Source organism: Toxorhynchites rutilus, chromosome 2 (assembly GCF_029784135.1).
Source record: "Toxorhynchites rutilus septentrionalis strain SRP chromosome 2, ASM2978413v1, whole genome shotgun sequence".
Classification (NCBI taxonomy): Eukaryota; Metazoa; Arthropoda; class Insecta; order Diptera; family Culicidae; genus Toxorhynchites; species Toxorhynchites rutilus.
In genome coordinates, this window is record NC_073745.1 from 30149978 (window position 1) to 30168052 (window position 18075).

The 18075-nt window shown below is 39.9% G+C and overlaps 2 protein-coding genes across 6 annotated transcripts in view; one reads left to right on the plus strand and one right to left on the minus strand.

Annotated features, from left to right (window-relative positions):
• LOC129767624 (atypical protein kinase C) overlaps nt 1-18075 on the plus strand; it is a 440627-nt gene that overhangs the window by 399328 nt on the left and 23224 nt on the right. For 2 of the 5 annotated variants that reach the window (XR_008741549.1, XR_008741548.1), the window contains exon 14: nt 2465-2523. The exons of the other annotated variants lie outside the window; for them this stretch is intronic. The gene's annotated coding sequence lies outside the window, so the exon portion shown is untranslated. The remainder of the gene's footprint in view (nt 1-2464; nt 2524-18075) is intronic. 5 annotated transcript variants of the gene reach the window in all.
• On the minus strand, nt 3943-10205 carry LOC129765630 (uncharacterized). Its single transcript, XM_055766043.1, has 4 exons — nt 9684-10205; nt 5740-8781; nt 4863-5642; nt 3943-4161 (listed from the first exon to the last, which is right to left on the minus strand). The coding sequence occupies exons 1-4, from the start codon at nt 10203-10205 to the stop codon at nt 3943-3945; spliced, it is 4563 nt and encodes a 1520-aa protein (XP_055622018.1).

Sequence of the window (18075 nt, forward strand, 5' to 3'; positions counted from 1 at the left end):
ATATGGCCATGTTCGGTCGTGTTGTGTGGCACGTGGCGCCGTCCTGCTGAAACCACATGTCATCCGTATCCATATCTTCAATTTGTGGCAAAAAAAATCGGTTAACATGCGGCCATAGCGCTCACCATTCACAGTTACCGTCTCGCCGTCCTCATTTTCAAAGAAATACGGCCCGATGACTCCACCAGACCATAATGCGCACCAAACAGTGACTTTTGGCGGATGCAATGGCCTCTCAACAATCACGTGTGGATTTTCTGAGCCCCATATACGGAAATTTTGGGTATTCACATCGCCACCGAGCTCGAAATGTGCCTCATCGCTGAAAAAAATTTGATGCGAAAATTCAGCATTTTGCTGCTGTTGTTCGTTCACCCAATCGACGTATGGTCGACGCATTCCATGGTCACCACGCTCTAATTTTTGTACCAGTTGGACTTTATATGGATGTAGGTGCAAGTCAAAATGCAAAATTCGCCACAATGATGTGTTTGACAAGCCCAATTACTGAGCACGCCGTGGAATCGGAACATTCGGGTCATCCTCCACACTGGCAGCAACAGCAGCAATATTTTCGACCGAACGCACATTACGATGATGCACAGGTTTCACAATGTCCGCTACGGATCCAGTTTGTTCGAATTTACGCACTACATTAGCGATTGTGTGTTCTGTAGGCCGTCCATGACGACCAAAATCCGTCCGTAATGTTCGAAAAATATTTGCCGGTTTTTCATCATTTTTATAGTATAATATATCAAAATTAACACGTTGTGCGATACTAAAACGATCCGTTTTGTAAAATGGCAGACATTCAACTAACGATATGATGCTTTGGTTGGCAGCTATGTCAAACGGTTGTCAGCGCAGGGCTGTATACTTTCGGAAGCCCGAAACCCTTCCACCTCATCGTTTTCATTTGCTTCAGTTAGTACTTTTCGAATATGATAACGAATTTTTGAATTGCCCGAATGAATGTAGCGATTCGCTCTGAAAGTCACGATTGGAAGCTATGATTCAGTGTGAAGAACGAGACGAATGATCGTAATAAGAAGCTTACATGAAGGAGAATAGATATTTTCTTCATTAAGTGAGAAAACAGACCAGCAATATATGGAGCCAGCGTGAATAAGGTGCAATTTGGAATACGGCAGGTTATTTCTTGAGTGACGATTTGTCAATGTGAGTTACATTGTAATGTCCTGGTGTCGATCCGCACTAGGGATTAACCAACTGTGGAGGCGATCTGGCGTAGTGGTAACATCCATGCCTCTCACGCTAAAGGTCACGAGTTCAATTCTCACTCCCGACATTCTTCCAAAAATGGAAGTAGAAGTGACGAACCAGCCAAATGAGTTGAAAGTCACTATAATACAGATATAAAAAAAAAAATTAACCAACTCCCTTTCCCTGTATCTCGGATACGCCATTGCACAATGGTCCAGGAGATGCATTTAAAGCTCGACAATTATTCTCTAGACAAAATCTGTCTTCGACAAAGTTGTTAAATATGATAGAGCGCTCATTTTCGTGTTGTCGAAAATAGGGTGACCAGAACTTTCGATGAAATAAAAAATCTTACTTCCTTATCTTTATAGATAAAGGTAAACATAGTTCGACAATGTTGTAGTCCCAGTTATTTGAAATATCTTTGTAGAACAAAGTTTTTTTTCTATCTCTTGACATAACCGATATAGCGATTTTTTCTAAGTTGCGTTAGGGTCACCATGAAAAAAATGTCTTTTTTTCTTTTATATTTCAGATTGACAAATTCTGCATCGAAAAATGTTGGCTCTAAAAGTGGTACGAAGACAATTTTGGTGTAGAATTTTAAATATAAAAGTTAGAGAAAAAACTGGTTTTTTTTTCATGATGACCCTAATGCAATTTTATTAAAGAACAACTTTGTGGGAGATATTTATTTTTTAGACAAAAACTGTCTCCGACAAAGTTGTTACATTTTTTTACCCCTGTTGGGTGTGAACCACTGCGTCCATTATTTTGAACTATTGTGGGTATACCCCTTTTTTATACTACACTTCAAGCTTATCTAATACTTATTGATGAAGGAGTAGACTGAAAGCGATAGCGTGATAGGTGCCAATCAGGAATAATCTGTTTGATAAAATTTATAATCCTGATCGGCGACGCAGACCAAAGCTTTATCAAGGTGTTGAAGTCTGCGTCTAGTTAGAGCTCCGCAGTAACAGAGCAAATGTTCCGAGGTTTAGCTTTCGGCATTACATAAGCGACAAATATCATCTTGTGCTAAACCTATGTTCTTAAGATGGTATTTACTCGGGCAGTGTCCTGTTTCAAGACCAGTGAATGTGCTTAAGTCTTTCTTATTAAGGTTTAGCAGCTGTTGAGTAATTTTAATACTCGGCGTAATACATTTTTTCGCCTGTTTAAGTTTTGCAGCCATCCAATTGACTGTCACTTCCCGGTCTTCCCATTTTTTCAGCTCAACGCTTTTCAACACACGGTCGGAGAGTCCACAGAATGGTTCTGGACCAGTGAATGGTGAGTTTTAAGCCGTTCCTGGCAAGTTCATCTGCTCGCTCGTTGCCCTCTATACCACAATGGCCAGGAATCCAGTACAATTGTACCGAACTTATCTGACTCAATTGCCGTAAAAGGGAAATACATTCCCAGACAATTTTTGAAGAGCACTTGAAGACATTTAGAGCTTTAAGTGCCGCTTGGCTGTCAGAGAATATGCAGATGTTAGCATGTCTATACTTTTTTTTGACTGTTGGCCAGTTTCCCATAGCCACAGAGATTTTTGTTCTGGGACCATACACTCCAGCACCTGTTCTGATTCCCATTTTCGACCCATCAGTGTAGAACATGATTGTACCATTACGAACGTTGGGGCCATCTTCATCCCATACTGAGCGAGAATGTTCGATCACTCTGTATGGAATGTCATAATTGGTCCTAGGTTCCATCCAATCATTGTTCATCTCTGAGGCTGGTCCAATGGGTAAGAGATTCAGGATGCTCAAGTGACCAGTTTTATCCCCGTCTAGTATTTTTTTCCATCTTTTAAGCGCTTTTTTTAGCCTCTAGCTGAACATATTGGTTCACCCTTTGAGGGTGTACTTCGCATTTCTCCAGTAATTGCAACGCATGCTAGTCGTTGGAGTTCGTTTAGCTTTTTTGTAGCTACAGTCTCCTTAGTCTTTGGCTACCAGTGTAAACCCTCATGACCATTTTTGGTTTAAGGTCAAAAATAGGGTGACCAAAATTGTCGATGAAATAAAACATCAAACTGTTTTATCTTTATAGGTAGAGATAAACATGGTTCGACAATGTTGTAGCCCCAGTTATTTTAGAACAAAGCTTTTTTCTAACTTTTAATATAATCGATTTAGCATCGTTTTTCCTAAGTTGCATTATAGTGACCATGAAAAAGCGGGTTTTTTTGCTCTAAATTTTATATTTCTAATTCTACATCAAAACCGTTGTATCCGCACATAAGATTTAATGTTGATGGATTTGAACTGTATTTTATTCTCAGGCAAAAAATCTAATCTTCTGATAATTTTGAAAATCGATCTATTTCATACGATTGCAGATTCCAGACTAACTAATTCTGTCGCTTCTATCCTCTGTAGAACCTGGCTTGAGTAATTGTTCGCCTATTGTTACAGATATTACAACTTTCTCTCTTATCTAGACTGGATTTAGATCAAGAGCAGAACGATCGGTTATGGTATGACAATGGAAAAGCTTTCATCTCAAGCTAAGCGTGAGAGATAACGGCGATAAGCTTTGAAATGTAGGGTGGTTCATGAAGTTCCCTTTTTGGCGTGAACATACCGCCCGCCTTGAAATAGCGCATATTTCAACTAACTATTGATAACATATTTCAACTAACTGATTCATAACTATTTGGTTCTAACTAATGATACAATTTCAACATTGTCATTTTTAAATTCATATACAATATAACTCGATGTTGCTGATGAGGAACTGCATTTGCAGTTGTACTGTTTGGGTGCCCTTGATATGCTGCGTTTCCTGTGTCTCTGCGAGAGCCATATAAATCCTGTGGTACTCGGAATTGGAACTCTTCTCCTTATATCGGCTGGTGGCTGGTGTAAGGTAAACTCGTCTGCTGGTACGTTCGATTTCGCTGGTGGATGGTGGATGCTCCTGTGGTTTAGTATCTCGAGACTACGGACCGTTCCAAACCACCCTGGCTGGGGTGGTTCGACATCATTGCTGGGAAAGAAAATAGAGGGCTTTTTCAAACTGAATTAAAATAAAATAAAAAGACTTCCCTGTACCGGGGGCCCTCTGGCCCCCGGCTCCGCCGTCTATGGCAGAGATGATGCTCCTTCGTTGTCTTCTATCGCAAAGGAATCTAGTGGATGGTGTGGACGGATAGTCGGTACTGCTTCGACGGTCGGTGATTACTCTCTGGTATTGCTTTCTGGTAACTTTGATATCTTCTTCTTGGTTGGTAGAATTCGAAGCTGGATGGGTGATCAATCCTCCTGTTCGAATTCCTCAATGGGCGAGATGTATCTCGTACAACATGACAAACATTAGTTTGATTTCACGGAAAATTCGTTGAATTTTTCTATGACGTAATGGTTAATTTCATCCTTCAAGTGGTCAAATTATTGGACGTTAGCAGGACTCCACAATGGAAATTGTAACTGGGACCTTCACCAAAACATGCGTAGTGTACCTTAGGAGCAGGATCTATTCGACAAGACGTCAGGGAACATTATATCGGCTCGGTTTCGTGAAGTGTATAAATTATTGATTGTACGAATGTATATTTGATGACAGAATTAATTTCCCCCGTCGCTTGAATTAATATTGTCGCGAATGGGAAGGACGCACACCTTGGAAATCGCTTGAATCTTGAATGTTCCTCCTTGTGTGCGAATCGTCACGACCCGAATGTTGTTATCAGATCCACGAAGTATTTCTGTAACACGGCCAAGAGGCCACTTTAGCGGTGGTAATCGTTCGTCCATTAAAATGACCATGGTTCCAATAGCTATATTGTTGCGTTGCTTGGTCCACTTTGTCCGATTATGAAGATCGGACAGATAAAGTGTGGTCCATTTTTTCCACACCAATTGGATGTAGTTTTGGGCTCTTTGCCAGAGTGATAATCGATTGGTTGGAACAGATTCTAGGTCAGGTTCAGCAACTGCTGTTAGTTGTCTTTGCACCAAAAAATGACTTGGGGTGAGGGCCTCAAAGTCGCCCGGATCATTGCTTAAAGGAGTTAATGGTGTCGAGTTTAAAATCGCCTCGACTTGCGTAAGCACCGTATGCATTTCGTCGTACTGCAGAACTCTTGTGCCGATCGTTCTTTTAAAAGCGCCCTTGAATAATTTGACAGCAGCTTCCCAGAGCCCACCGAAATTCGGAGATCGAGCTGGGATGAATTTGAAGTCGATTCGATCTTCTGCCATTTCCTTGACGACTGAATTTTGAAATTGCTGTTTGTAAAACAGATTTCTCAACTCCTTGAGCTCACGGTTTGCCCCAACGAAGTTCTTCGCGTTGTCGCACATCATAGTAATGGGTTTTCCGCGCCGTGCGATGAAACGCTTTAGAGCAGCTAAAAACGCTTCGGTGGTCAAGTCGGCTACTAGCTCTAAATGAACTGCCTTCGTCACGAGGCAGACGAAAATCGATATAAAGCATTTCATTGGACTTCCTCGTCGATTGGGATAGGTTACATGAAAGGGGCCACAATAGTCCTACCCTGAGGAATGGTGGAGCTGGAGTGACACGTTCTGGGGGAAGATCTCCCATCAGTCGTTCAGTAGCTCGAGGTTTGGCCCGAAAACAAATCACACACTTATGGCTTACCTTCCGAGCAAGTTTTCGGATATTTGTGATCCAAAATCTCTCTCTAACACTGGCGATAAGCATTTGTTGTCCTGCGTGGTACAACTGGATGTGATAATAGTCGAGGATCAACTTAGACAATGGATGGTGATTGTCCAGAATTATAGGATGCTTCCGATCTTCTGACACTGAGGCGTGTCTAAGACGCCCCCCGACTCTTATTATGTCATCTTGTAGCAGTGGATTTAAGGAACGAATTCTCGATGAATGTTCCACTTGTTTGTTCTTCGCTAAGTTGAGATATTCTCGGTGAAAAGATTCCTGCTGTGATAATCTAACAAGATGTTCGATGGCTATTTCATACTCGTTGGAATTTATCGGTCCGCCAATTCGGCAATAGCGATGCCTTTCTTGAGCATTATGACGAAACCGGCGGATGAGAGCTATTAAACGAACCAGTTTCGGGAAGCTGGATCGTAGATAAAATGTATCGTTCCGGCAAGAATGCTGTGTAACCATTGACACACTGACTTTTTCTTCCAAAATCGCAGAATCAAAATATTCAACCGTTGAATGTGCCTCTTTTGGCCAGTTGATCGGATGTTGATGCAGCCATGCTGGGCCATTGAACCAGCTGTGTTGTCTCTGCAGCTCCTGAGGAGTTATCCCACGAGAGAGAATGTCAGCGGAATTTTCCGTTCCCGTAACGTGATTCCATACACCATGTTTTGTCAGGTGTTGGATCTCTGACACCCTATTAGCGACGAACACCTGCCAACGCGATGGACTAGATGCCAACCAGCACTTCACAATTGTGGAATCTGTCCAGAAATACGCCTTTTCTGTGACAGGAATGTTACGATGAACTTTGTCGAAAAGGTGACTGAGCAAAAGGGCAGATGATAGCTCCAGTCGAGGAATCGATTGCTTCTTTCGTTTCCTTCTGGTCTCGTCTAGAGGAGCTACTCGTGACTTAGAAGTCATCAGTTGAATAGTGATTGAACCATCTAATTGTGAACATCTCAGATAGATGCATGCTCCGTACGCCTTCTCAGATGCGTCACAAAAGCCATGCCATTGAACGTCGACGCAATTGCGTTTGAATCCGATCCAACGCGGAATGGAAAATGTCTTTGATGAGGTGAGATTTTTCCGGTATTCGCTCCAGTACTCTTGGAGATCTTCCGACAGCGGGTCATCCCAATTACTGTCTATCGTCCACAATTTTTGCATAAAAATTTTTGCCTGCACTATAACAGGACCAATGAGACCTAAAGGGTCAAACAATTTCGAAGCGTCAGACAAAACTATCCTCTTGGTAATAATCGGAGATTCGTTCCACATTGGGACTGAAAATGTGAAACAATCGTTGACCGGATCCCATGTGAGACCCAAAGTTTTCACGGTGGATGATGCATCAATTGCAATCAAGCTTCGATCATCTCGAAGATCGTCGGGAATTTCAGTTTTAACACTTTCACAATTTGAATTCCATTTTCTCAGTATAAACCCAGCGGTGTTGAGAAGATCAATCATTTCGATTACCAAACGCTTTCCTTCCTCAGGCTCGTCTACCCCCGTGATTAGATCGTCTACGTAAAAATCGTTTCGTAGAATTTTTGCAGCAATTGGATGCGAAGATTCTCCATTGATTGAGAGCTGTTGCAAACATCGTGTTGCTAAAAAATGAGCTGAAGCGGTCCCGTACGTTACGGTGGTGAGCTCGAAAGCTCGTAGCATTTCACCAGGATTTTGTCTCCAGAGGATTCTTTGCAGTCTATGGTCTTCTTTCTGTACGTTGACCATCCTATACATTTTGACGATATCTGCTGTTATAGCCACCTGATGCATGCGAAAACGTGAAATTATTGACATGAGATCGTCCTGCACAGTTGGCCCAACCATCAAGCCATCGTTGAGTGATAGTCCTGACGTGGTTCGACAAGACGCGTCGAAAACAACACGTAGCTTCGTTGTTGTAGAATCTGGCCGCAACACTGCATGATGCGGCATGTAATATGCTACGTCACTGATATCGCTTTCATCGACTTCAACCATGTGACCCATGGAACGATATTCAGAAATGAAATCACAGTACAACTTTTTAAGCTGTGGGTTGACGGCGAAACGTTTCTCTGCAATTCGTCTTGAATCTCCAAGCCTTTCGATCACGCCGTGTTTCTTTGGGAAACTTACTCGAAAACGTCCACTGTCATCTCTAGTTGTCGTTTGATTAAACATTTCCTCACACGCGGATTCTTCGATTGAATTGGTACTTTTCACGTAGCATGTTTCCAGTTCCCAAAACTTGCTTAGTTGATCTTGAAGTTCGGCTGTCGAACAGGCGTATGAAACGGTCGTTGCTGTCAGGTCGTGTGGATCTAGCAGTGGCCCAGAAACAATCCAGCCGAGTGAGGTGTTCTGGATGATCGGACCAGTGTCGAACAATTTCATTTTCCCATCTTGCAATAGATCTAGGAAGAATTCTGCTCCTATGATCATATCAATCTCTCCGCTTTCAAAGAAACCTGGGTCTGCTAAATTTATGTTTTCTGGAATATTCCAATAACTCACATCGAAGCTTTGAGATGGTAGGGGAATAGTGAGTTTTGTAAGAACGTTGAAGTAAATTTCTTCGTTGAAATTGGAGATTGGTATCATTCGAGGTTTGATGTTCACTTTCACAACTCCTTTAGATGAACTGCGATGGGTTCCGATTCCTTGTATTACCATCTGGTTTGGAAACTCTTTCAGTTTGAGATTGCGACAGCAAGTTGCTGTTATGAAGCTATGTTGAGAGCCGGAATCCAACAAGGCTCTCACGAGGTTTTCGTTACCGTAGCAATCAGTTACGCGCACAATAGCGGTAGATAGTAAAATTTGACACGTAGGTATACTACTGTGCGCAGGAAGTGCGATGAGGTTGGTGTGGGGTACGTGTTGGTCTGTGGTTTGCTGTGGGTGAGTGTTATGCGACAATGTGTGGGCAGCATGTAGTGATGTTGTACCGTGTTCTCTCGGTCATGTATATTGTGTGGTGAGCTGGTTTTGCGGTCTCGTCTGTGGTGGTTGTGTCTGGTGGCGTTGGCTGTCTACTGTAGGTCGATTCGTCGGTTGTGGAACGGAGGTACATTGTGGTGCATTGTTCGAGGATTCGTTGGATGTATGTAGCAGCGTATGGTGTTTTCTTCCACAATTACGACAGGATCCCTTGGTGCACTGTCGAACCATATGCCCTGGTGAAAGACAATTCAAACACAGTCATATCGATCGGAAAGCTTCATTTTCTGGAATTTCTTGCAAAGGAAAACGGAGTGAAATGGTTCAGAACAAAAAAAGCATCGACCTGGCGTGTGAGTGGATGACTGCGTTGACGGATGACTCACCACAAGTTTTGCTTTCCTAGCTTCGGCTTGAAATGGTTTGGCTGAGCCCACTGATTGCAGTACTGATGAATGATTTTTCAAATATGTTATCAAATTTTCATAAGTAGGTACCTCTTTAGAATTGTGATTGGTCTCCCACAATCTGAGAGTAACAGGATCGAGTCTGGCACAAATCATGTGAACTAGAATTGTGCTCCAGCCATCTGTATGCTCTCCTACCTTACTCAACATCTGGAGGTTTTTGTCGAACTCGGATATTACGTGGTTAAGGGACTCGAAACTTTCTCGTTTCATTGTTTCGATTGCAAACAGTGCATCTAAATGGGCTTTTACAATAAGCTTTTTATTTTGATATCTCGTTTGTAATACATTCCAAGCAATAGAGTAATTTAGAGCAGACAATTCTATTGAACCGATTTGTTGAAGTGCTTCCCCAGAAAGCGACGATCGTAGGAAAGTAAATTTATCTACTTCCGAGAGTCTTTCATTCTGGTGAATGAGGCTCTTGAAGGCATCTCTGAAGGTGACCCATTCGTGTAGTCTTCCAGCGAAGAGTGGTAGTTTGATCTCTGGAAGTTTTATCGTTGACATCGTGGTAACTGGCGCTGATTGTGGGTGATTTTCCTTGGTGTCTTTCGTCCGGTACTGCACTAGTAAGGCCTTGGTACGGCAGTACAAATCTTCGACCTCTGTGAGAATCGCGGCATCTTCAGCTTCTCGTTTCTGCGTTGCAGCCTCCAATCTTGCTCGGCGTACAGTCGTTGTTTCCTCAGATCTTTCATCTTCGTCTTCGGCAGTTTCATCCATTATCAAACCAATCTTTTCTCGCACTTCACAGAACACTTTGAATGCATCTTCTAGTCGTTCTAATCGAATTTCTATTTGATCTTCATCATTCTCCTCACTGAAATTATTCGCGAAACTGAAGACTGCGTCCATCGTGGTACGTAGCCTCCGTTCCCGTTTCAAAAGCTCTCTCAAGCTATTATTCATCTTGAATCGAATATTTTATTCTCCCACGGAACGATTGGTTTCTACAATGCACTTCACTTAACTCACTGAGAACTTGGTTAGCTGAATCGATTGTGTAGTATTTAATATTCATAAAATTGACTGACAACCCAATAGACAATAGCCAACCAGAGGAAAACCGAGCCAACAAAAACCCAGCAATGTTCCGAGACAAGAACAGGGACCACGATGTGTAGAAATCAAACTAGTTTGTTCATGTTTATCAATTCTCTTTATTTTGTCGCATTTGATCAACTCAACCCAAGCACCAATGCAATCCTTGCATGCAAAAGGACCACAGACCATTTACCTCAAATTCCTATTCTTGGGAAACTCCGAATGATCCGCCTTGTCTGCCAAGCACTTCCAAAGAATCTGCCACGTGGATTGTTACAGCAACACAACTGGATGTGTTGCTGTAACCTCCTTTTATTCGTGTAATAATTGTCTTTTGTTCAATTGTGCTAGCACAACACAATGCACTATTGTTCACTGCACGAACAAACTATTGTTTTATGACAAACGCGAATTGTTCCACTGTCCAATTTTCACACCGGAATATGATCCGGTTCGAAGGACCACTTTATGTATCCGCACATAAGATTTAATGTTGATGGATTTGAACTGTATTTTATTCTCAGGCAAAAAATCTAATCTTCTGATAATTTTGAAAATCGATCTATTTCATACGATTGCAGATTCCAGACTAACTAATTCTGTCGCTTCTATCCTCTGTAGAACCTGGCTTGAGTAATTGTTCGCCTATTGTTACAGATATTACAACTTTCTCTCTTATCTAGACTGGATTTAGATCAAGAGCAGAACGATCGGTTATGGTATGACAATGGAAAAGCTTTCATCTCAAGCTAAGCGTGAGAGATAACGGCGATAAGCTTTAAAATGTAGGGTGGTTCATGAAGTTCCCTTTTAGAACTTATCAAGGCCAACATTTTGCGATGCAGAACTTGTCAATATCTTGATCCTACTCAACCCATGAAACCCAGAAACCCATGATTTCAATTTTAATTTACTCAAACATGAAAAATAACATAGTTTTAAAAATCACACATAATGTAGAGGGAACTATACTCTTTCAAATGCCATTAATAAAATTCGTTTATGTTTGCCCAAGAAATAATGACAAACAATTGCAGAGAACGTATTTTTTGGGAAGAAATATCAACAAACTTTGAGTGAAGTTGAGATATCGACAAGCTCTGCATCGCAAAATGTTTGTATTAGTAAGCTCCGAATGTCTTTCGAGAACAGTTTGTATGTAGAATTTGAAATATAAAAGTTAGAGCAAAAAACAGTTTTTTCATAGTGACCCTGAAGTAACTTAGAAAAAAGGCGCTATATGGATTATTTCAAGAGATAGAAAAAAAACTGTGTTCTACAAAGATGTCTCAAATAACTGGGACTGCAATGTTGTCGAACTATGTTTACCTCTATCTATAAAGGTAAGAAAGTTATATTTTGTATTTGATCGACCCTATTTTTGATAACATAAAAATGAGCGCTCTATCATATGTAACAACTTCGTCTAAGACAGTTTTTATCTATAGAATAACTGTCGAGCTCTAAATGCTAATTTCCATATAAATGCATCTCCTGGACCATTATGCATTGTGCTTATTTTTCATCACAGATGTTGAACGATGATCTTTCTCGACTCGCGGGATAAGATCGGGCGCTTATCCGAGATACATTTTTTGACGTAGAACTACGTCTTTCATTGAGGGTGTCAAATCAGAAAACAGGTCACGTTTTTATGAAATAAAGTTAACGTTAATAACTATTTTTGCCGCGAACGGATTTTGGCGATTTACATACTAAACGAATCGGAAATTCCGTAAGATTTGTTTAATATGCCATACATTAGAATCCCCTTGTTAGTAAATGGTTAAAATTCATGAAAACTTTAAGTGTTTCTATTTTCCCATACATTTGTTCTGTCCATTTGAGTGCTTTCCCGAACAGAGCTAACAATAACGAGCAACTTATCGACGACCAACGGAGGGGAAATCGTAGGATTTAAATTCTCCGTGAACAAAGGAAAAGAAGAAGAATGAAGGGGAATACTTGCCTAGAGTATAAACAGTGGATCTCGCTGAGGCAAACTTTCATTCGGCATCGGACTGTTGAGTAATCCAGTTCACTTTGCTTTCTCTGCTCTTCGATCTAAGATTGGACCCCACCAGTGGTAATCCAACTTGGAAATCGTCGTTTAATTTTTCTGTTCGTTTTTCGCGTTATTCGTATCGTGTGTTCTTCTTTCCGCGTCATAAATTGGACGCTTCGCGTAGTGTGCGATGAGCAAGAAGAAGAGGAAGGCAGGCTCGAGCCCTGCAAAAAACGAACGCATTGCCAGGGGCAATAAAATTTCGAGATAAGCGACTGAACCGAACCTTCGCGAATGTGATACCGCACCGAACAACAGCGAAGTAGGCGATTTCGGCGCGTCGGTCGAAAATGTAAACGCCGTTACCCAGGCAGCAACCAAAATCAAGCTCCCTCCGCTGGTGGTGAAGGCGGTCGCTCTTGACAAACTCATCAGCGAATTCGCATCGATGTGTGTTACAGCAGAGTACAAGCTGTGTGGCATAATTCGGTCTTTTTCCAAGCAGTTAACATTGTTTATTTTCCGTCTTCATAAGGGCTTCGTTTGTGCCTTTGAGAATGCATCAATGCATTAAACTGACGTTATGGCGAAGCAGACGTTAAGGTTGTGCACCAAAAAATTATTTGGGAATACTAAGCATCTTGAATATCTTACTGGAATGTTATAAGTTATTTGGGTTCGCGTGCCAAAGATATATTGATGTAGTTATGAGATATGGAATAATGGTGCTGGTGCAACATGTCAATTTCATGTCAATTTCGAAAAAGGCCACCGGAATAGCCTTCGAGGTAAATTTTCAATGCATTGACATGAAATAAATCGCGACATACGATTGTTTTGCGAGGGCAAGAATGAATCATCAATCAATTATCGCCAACTGATTCTACAATGAAAAAATCATTTCAGAGATTATTCTACTAAGCAGTTGTTTCTAAAATTTCACAGCATTATAGAATAATATCCGAAGGTATAAACAAGCAACTTATATAAAATAACAGCGTAGTTCTACGTCAACAATGCGGTCGTATCTTGGACACAACCTCCTATAATTTTTTTTGCAAATGGAAGTGAAAGCATCGAAAGGATGGTATCAATAAAACATTTTGAATCGCATTGTTAAGCCTCCTCATAAGACGGTGTTTGCCTAAAAGCTAGCAGACTCTGCATTAGTACACAACAAAAAAAATGAACCAAACGTGGCTCAAAATCAATGTTCAATGTCGACAGAAAATATACCAGCTGGTAGCCCAGATTTCAATCCATCATATAACAGGTTGGGGTCCGTTATAGAGGCTCTGGTTTGCTCTACTCGTCCTGGTACGCGGATATTGAGTCGCTTTTTCCGTGTCCAATGTATTCTGTGTTTACCATATTTCGTCTTCTCTTCACACATGTCTTGTACTTTATGACATCAACATCTTGAATGGCACTAAAGTTTTTAAGAGGATTTTTTGCCGTCTCAACGAAGTATCAACTAGCACAATTTTTATTGATACTTAGTTGAAATTTCTTATGTCAAATAACACCTTGAATATATAAGGTGCGTGACGAATTTCTGCAGTAAACGACTTATTTTAGAAAATTTACACCAGTCAGAGATATATGCGATGAATTTGTTGTGGTTTATTTGTTTTCGTAATCCCTTCCTCCCTTTTCGATGACTATTGATAGACGCTTCCGGTAACTGCCGCATGCACGTTTTACCATGTTTCGATCCATGTTATCATCGCCTTCATGATCTTAGCTTTCAGCAACCTAAGTGAGGAGTAAGACGCTCTATTGGTATTCCACTCGACGGTGCCCCACACAAAATAATCCAAAGCATTGATATCGGAACTGCTAGGGGGGCAAATTTCCTTCTCCCAAAACTCCGGAGCATTTTCAGCAAGACATTTCTGGGTTTTTCTGGCATTATGAGCAGATGTCTTGTTGCAGGTATTGTTGAAAGATGAAATGACGACCAGCAGCAACCTTCTTCACCCACGGGACAACAACATCCTGCAGAACCTTCAAGTATACATCGGCTGTTAGCTGTAGTCCTTGATCAAAGAAATACGGGGGCATTACATCCCCCTCGCTGAAGATTACGCCTAGAACCAACCCATGGGTCGGAAACTTCGTTGACATGACGATAGGAACCTGAATACGATCTGATGCAAGTCACTTGCCTTTCGATTCACCTTTTGATCCTGATTGATGGTTTTTCCATCAGTGAAAAACATTATAGGTTCAGTCTGATGAGGATATTTCAACCAACTCGGGAATTTTTTTTTAGCTTCCTCCAATCGTCGTGATTTGGTCGCAGCTTTCATGAATTGACCTCTGCGTAACGCATACGACTTATAGCCAAAGTTTTTGGCCATTACTCGCCGGATTAAGAAGTCCGAACATCCGCTTACCCGAGCAATGGACCTGATTGATCTTGTTGGATTCTTTTCAATCAGTTTTTCAATTTTTTCGTTCGGCGGTATTGGAACGGCACTTGTGTTTCTTCCGGGTAGGTGCGTATGATAGTTTATTACTCTCCCGAACCTTCTTTATATAATAAAACTAGCTGACCCGGCAAACGTTGTTCTGCCAAATAAATTATTCCTAGTGACTATTTTGGTTATTGAATAAACAAAAAGTAATATATTGTAAGTATGTTTGAAGGGTTTTACGTTTTTGATCCATTCGTTGATGAAGAACAAACGAACAAGTGGCGATAACAGCAAGGCGGAAAAAACTTCAGATCATGGGCCATGCACCATGTTTGTGGGATCAATATCAAACACTAACTCTTTTTCCAGAACCCGATTGGTCTGAAAGTCGATCGCATTCCACGATTCGAACGAAATCGACTTTTGCATTTTGACATCTGTTCGACTTAAATTTAATCGATCAATGGAAATGTGGCAACCTTGCCTCTTTCAGATTAGCCGACCGAAAGATGACATAGTCCTGACCCTCTCCACTTCATCTTCTCAACTTCTTTTTATATATTTTTTAACCACATTTCCGCTAAAATTTCATCCATAATATAAGAACATTATCAGACATAATATTCGTACACTATTTTTACCCACTTGCAGAAAATATGTTACTGTATTTGTTGAACGAGAAGTTATCAAAGCTCTCCTTTGAGCAGAAAAAATCAGCGTTTTTATGGAAACTGCTAAAAGCTATTTTATTTCGATAAGTACAAACATAATTATTTCATTTCATTTCCTACTTACATTTGGTTGCCTTATCTTCTTTAGTTCAACAATTATTCTTTTATTATCGTATGCCTTAAATTTACTTTCCTTATTCAATTCAATCTACTTTCTTTTGCTTCGACTATCGTTTTTCTACCATCTGTCATTTCTACCTTGTCATTTTTGGACAACTCACACACTATCGACTGTGGGAACTAGGGGACTTGTTGATTCTTCCTCAAACCCCGTAACAGTATTACATACAAAACATATTTGAAAGGGTATAGTTAATTTCCATCAATATTTTTCGTTTTCAAAGCGTGTTTATTTCACCCGAAAATCCGTTTCTATTTTTACAGAAATAAAACACGAAGCCCAATGTCGTCTATGTCAAGTTGCCATGCATTAGAACATTATCACAACTTGATTGGACTTGAGTCGAACGAATTACAGAATGAAAAATTCGATCCGTTCGAGTTATTCTGACTCGATCATTTTTCAGAATATGGGAATGTAGTTGATAAGTAGACGGATCTGAAATTTCCGAGGCAACTACACTATCGATTTCCACAACAATACATTGCGTTTAAGCCTGGTAATAGAAAAGGCTGTATCGGTATTGCTTTTGATAGCTTCTCGCAGGTGAATTTATTCGTCCTAATGCTGCTTATGTCGATTGTGTCGTAGGAATCGCAGTGGTTCCACCCCTACCTTCGCGTACATGCCGACCATGAATTGTTGGTACAGCTCACGACATCGTAGAATGACGTTGCCCTAGCTGCGTTGAATCATCGTTCGTTAATAAAAATCCATCGAGCTCCCTTGTTTGTTTCATCTCTTGTAACCACATATTCATAAATATTAATTCGAATCATTGAATCAACACACGTGTTCTCCAGCTTATAATTTATCTGGATTGATGACAAGAGCGTGATTAACATTTTGCTATCCGAGTTTGTGTGATCTGAAGGATTTCAATAATTCATTGTGCTTATTCGATAAGGTTTCCAGTACCTTGTCGATGCCCGTAGCTTTAGACGAATTGAGGTTACATCCGCATGTGTGGGTGAAGGTGAAGCGTACGTAGCACCATTTGGCATTCAACAACGTAAATAAATTCGTCCTGTAGGAAAATTGAGCAGCGGTTAATTTTTTTATTTGGATATTATGTTTACCAAAAAAAAAACTAAAATCGACAAATAAAAAAGTGGGACGGGATTAAAAGGATGAAAATTTGGGTTCTTATGTTTTTTTGTGAAAGCAAATTTTAAAAAAAATACACAAAAAAAATATTCAATTTATTCAGAAAAAATGTTTTTTTTGCATAGTGTCACCCTAATCGGTATTGAATATACGGATATTGGTATCCTAGCGGTACGTAATATAGTTTACGACCTAATCTCATGCCTAACAAACATTTTGTGCATAATTTCATTAAAATCGGTCGAGTCGTTTCGGAGGAGTTCGGCCACGAATATCGTGACACGAGATTATATATATATATATATATATATATATATATATATATATATATATATATATATATATATATATATATATATATATATATATATATATATATATATATATATATATATATACAGCCATGCCATGCCAAATCGATACAGTGGTTCTCAGATTTTCGTGAAAATTGGTAGTTTTGTTCTTTATCGCAAAACATTTGACCCGTATTTTTTTGTTTTCTATTAGGGTGACCCTTTCCATTTTAGGGTTGTCCGAAAAATCAACTTTTTCCTCTTTTTTCCAAAAATGGCTTTTTTCAAAAATCCATAACTTTTGAACATATCGACATATCAAATTGAAGCCAATCACCTTTTTTACTATACCTGCAGAAATTCGAATTCTGCTCTCGTTATTATTGATTGTATTTGTTTTTTATTGTTTTCATAGTATTTTATATGTATATACAACCATTCCATGGCAAACCGATATAGTGGTTCTCAGATTTTCGTGAAAATTGGTAGTTTTGTTCTTTATCGCAAAACATTTGACCCGTATTTTTTTGTTAGGGTTTCGTCATTATTGATTGTATTTGTTTTTTATAGTTTTCATGCTCTCGGGACCAAGCGCGCTATATTTTTTTATATTTTTTATGGAAAACTGAGGATTTTCACATAACATCTCGAAACCAGGGAGGCGTTTTTTTTCGTTTTTGAGTTATGATTTTTCAACGTTACCCGATGGTTCAAAAAATCATTTTTTCCGTTTTTTCAAAAATGACTTTTTTTTAAAAATTCTTACTTTTGAACTACAGGACCGATTCAGATTATCGACATATCAAATTCAATCCTAGTTAGCATTTCTTGAAAAAATAACACACTTGCCAATTAATTGGATTATAGTCACATACATCCAGTCTAGTCGCATACAAATATTGAACGAAAACTGAAAACATGTTAACTTTGAAAAATCATAACTTAAAAACGAAAAATAACACCTCTCTGGTATTCGAATATATTATGTGAAAAAACTTCAGATTTCAGGAAAAAATATTTAAAAAAATATGGCGCTCTTGATCCCGAAACGATGTAAG